At 41.9% G+C, this 3,635-nt stretch overlaps 1 protein-coding gene across 1 annotated transcript in view; it reads right to left on the reverse strand.

Moving 5' to 3' along the window:
* Window positions 1-3,415, reverse strand: part of SARC_00577 (hypothetical protein) — a gene marked incomplete at both ends in the record, with an annotated part of 5,194 nt that extends 1,779 nt beyond the window's left edge. Inside the window, 4 exons of the mRNA XM_014305723.1 lie at window positions 814-880; window positions 2,077-2,166; window positions 2,709-2,875; window positions 3,383-3,415. Of these exons, the coding sequence (XP_014161198.1) occupies window positions 814-880; window positions 2,077-2,166; window positions 2,709-2,875; window positions 3,383-3,415 (357 nt within the window). The remainder of the gene's footprint in view (window positions 1-813; window positions 881-2,076; window positions 2,167-2,708; window positions 2,876-3,382) is intronic.
* Between the last annotated feature and the right edge of the window lie 220 nt (window positions 3,416-3,635).

Raw genomic sequence — 3,635 nt, forward strand, 5'->3', positions numbered from 1 at the left:
CACAATTCGTATTTATATCTATAAATTTCTCGCCGATGTTTTGTGACCTTAAAGAACCATATAGAGGTACATTAATGGGAGTAAATATACTAACATATACATATACGTATACATACAGGCTGTCATTCCTCTGTTGGCATGAAAGAAAGAGCAGAGTACTATTACGGGCAAAAAGGCTCACAGAACAGAGATGATCAACAATAAACCTTATGTATAATAAACAACAGCATGCTATGTACGTTGGCTTGCCCATATGTACAAGCATATATGTCTATACTTGTGTACGCTTCCGTTAGTATTGACTAAAACACTGAGACATGCCGAACTTCTGTGAGCCCTTCGAGTGGGCGTAACTGTACAGCGCAACTAACCTCACAGTACTCTGACTGCCCCAGATATCAGGAAATACGTAGTGCCGGAACTCAAACATATCGAAATGTGTCACAAACCGTAAACTAATTTTAAGATAATAACCCTCTAACAAAATAAGACACCGTAAACAAATTTGAGGTAATCGCATCGCCCTTTTCTGATTCTATTACTCGATATTTGAGGAAGAACTTTCTGGTTGTTTCCGATTCACACTGTGTGATCCAAGTCGCAGTAAAAGTAACAACACCGAAGTATATAGCACAGTGCGTTTGAAATACAAATACCCCCACATCTGCTTCTAGAAACGAGCACATCGAATGGAGTCTATAGTACACATATACATAGCACGTAGTTGTACACACATACATGGCATTTGGTGGTACTCAAATACATAGCACTTTTGTTTAAAGACGATTCAATAGCAAAACACCGCCAACACACAAGTACTGAACTCATACCGATGGGATACCGTATCAGTGTCTTGTCTCTCACGCCAAAGGTGAAGGACCTAGAATGGGAAATCATAGAACATACCACTGAATCAATGCTGCAAATGTCGCTCTTGATGATCGTATACACATGCGCATGTATATACACATACATATGCAGATACGAATATATATTCCGAAAGACATACCATTCGTATAGACTGCATGCGCTATCCATCCTACCCATATGGGAGTTGGGGGAATTTCGAGGTTCAAAATGAACAATTCTTACAAAGCAATGTATTACATGCATATGCACCTATACATAAACACATACACATGGAAAATTTTCTACCCGATTTACCCTGGTGCTCATCCTAAAAGTTGCTGATTAGAGGTGCATTAACAAAACCTAAAGATACCAGCGAAGTGAGATTTCAAGATGTGCAGAATGCTAAAAAATACCCGCAAAAGTAAGGTTTCAGACTGTAGAGAAACCTAAAAAATGCCCGCAAAAGGTAAGTAATCAGACCGTACGGAAGCTCTGCTTATAATGCCGCACAGACATCGGAGCGTCTGGAACATATTCTCAGCAACATCAACACACATATAGATCGTGTGAAATACATGTGTTGATACGCAATCTCGATATAGGAAGCTTTTGCATGAGCACTTCACAAATTTGTGTCAACATCCTCACAGAACACATACAACAAGTCACAGTCCTGTTTTAATTGCCAAACTATCAATCTGTGAATGGGATGGATGAATGCAGTAGACCTTACTATCCGCTGGGTGTTCTTGAGGCATCTTTATGTCTATTTATGTGTACATATAGTTGTATAAACATCACTCTACATTCATAATTCCCTATTGCATGCAATCCCGGATACCTCTGTGTACATATAGTTGTATTATACACCTGTATACTTAGCCGCACTAGTGGCATCACTTCACCTGCCAGCAGATACCTTTAGACCTCCAACGTCACTATGCACATAGAAGAAGCCGGGCACAACACAGAGTCGACCAGTTGACACACTCGATTGCACTTGCACAAGCTGCTGTTTAGGTACACACACACACATCTCACATAACCTTATACGCCATTTCGCGTACCACATAGGGTCTATCAGCTGACAGACTTGATTGACCAAACTGCTGCTTGGTTCTACACACACATCTTAAATTACCTTATACAATATATGACAACCGAGCATCGAATACGAACACTGTCGTCTTGACAGTGTATGTGCAAAACTCAAAGAAAACACACCGCTGCTGCACCATAATATTGAAGACACGTTGTACATCGCTTCTACTGGGTAGGGTGCTGTTAGTGCGATGAAACTCTACCAGCAGATTCCTGTGTTTGTGTTAGGGACGGTTTTGACAGGTATATGTATTAACTACGTCGGGTGACGATTGAAACTCGGCCGAAAAGTGAGACAATAGCGGGAGAGCATTGAACGTGGTTGAAGTGGTTTACCTCTGACTATATCATACACACACATTGCGAGCATGTGTACAATGTACAATTATCACAACCCGCCTGACGAAGAAAGCGTTGATGTACATGTATTACGCTAGTCGAAATGCGCCAATCGAAATACGTACATAGGAAACCCAACGTTTACGCACATACAACCAACTCAAAGGGAAGAGGGTTTGGATTCAGAATCAAGATTCTGCTATGCAACTGGCTATGTATGTATAAATATGTATGCACACAGCTGTGTGGGTGCACTTCAGAACAACAGGTACATATGTATTACTTAGTACACATGCATAAAGTCATATAGACAATGTAAGCTTGTATAAATTCACCAATACTACACATGCACACTGCAATGAAACAATTCAATCGTGTAAAAGTCCAGTACATAAACCACGTTAAACGCCACATACCAAGTCCTTGCATCCACCATTACGGGCACTCGTGGCTTGAGAATCTGCGTCTCAGTTAAGGAGAACAGAGTGTAGATCACAAACAAGTACATGTTTACCTCTCTGTGTGCATGAAGCATGCTCAGCACGTGTTCGTACATCTCTTCCAGAAGCAACCGTCGAGCAGCCTGTGGTTAAAACGCACCATATTATTCAATAGTGGCGTAGGGCCAGATAATAACGCATGGTATAGCCAAGACCACCCACAATAAACGTTCATCACATGTTGTGTGTAGGCAAGAGAATGTGCCATGGAGAACACACAGCAGCGACGCCGTAGGCACGGTTCCACGTGCGTATCTGATAAGAATCAAAATCCTGACCAATCAAGAAACAAGAACGGTTTCTGTACGAGTATGTGCAAGGAACTATGCACGCATGGCAAGCACTATGTATAAGTATTTTAGCAAGTTTGGTGTACATAAACGCCAAGGAGCATTCAAGTCGTGCAGCTTTTCTGTTGACGCAAACACATCAGAACGCGACAAACAGAGGTGTCCTGGTGCAATACAACACATCAGTATGTACGAGCTTCATACGAACTCATTCTTCTGTTGCACCGTACACAACCAACCCAGAGAAAGTTCAACAAACACCACCACGTGAAAAGGTTTGCGAAGGGACATATAGCATACCAGCTCCTTCTCGCCGTAGTGAATCATGCTCATGTTATGCTCTCGCCAACACACGCAGAACGCATTGTACGACAAACCGTCCTCCTGTGGCCATGGCATGCAGAGATGACTAAAGACTGTGAGGACATACACAAATTTGTCGCAAATAGGTACTTGACAGCATTAAAGCCTGTACAAGAAAGGTGCATACTCGCAAGTCACCTCTCCAAGAACTGACAGGAGAAAACCCACCGTACAGCTGGCTAATATACTA

This window comes from Sphaeroforma arctica (genome assembly GCF_001186125.1).
Source record: "Sphaeroforma arctica JP610 unplaced genomic scaffold supercont1.19, whole genome shotgun sequence".
In the NCBI taxonomy this organism is placed as follows: Eukaryota; class Ichthyosporea; order Ichthyophonida; genus Sphaeroforma; species Sphaeroforma arctica.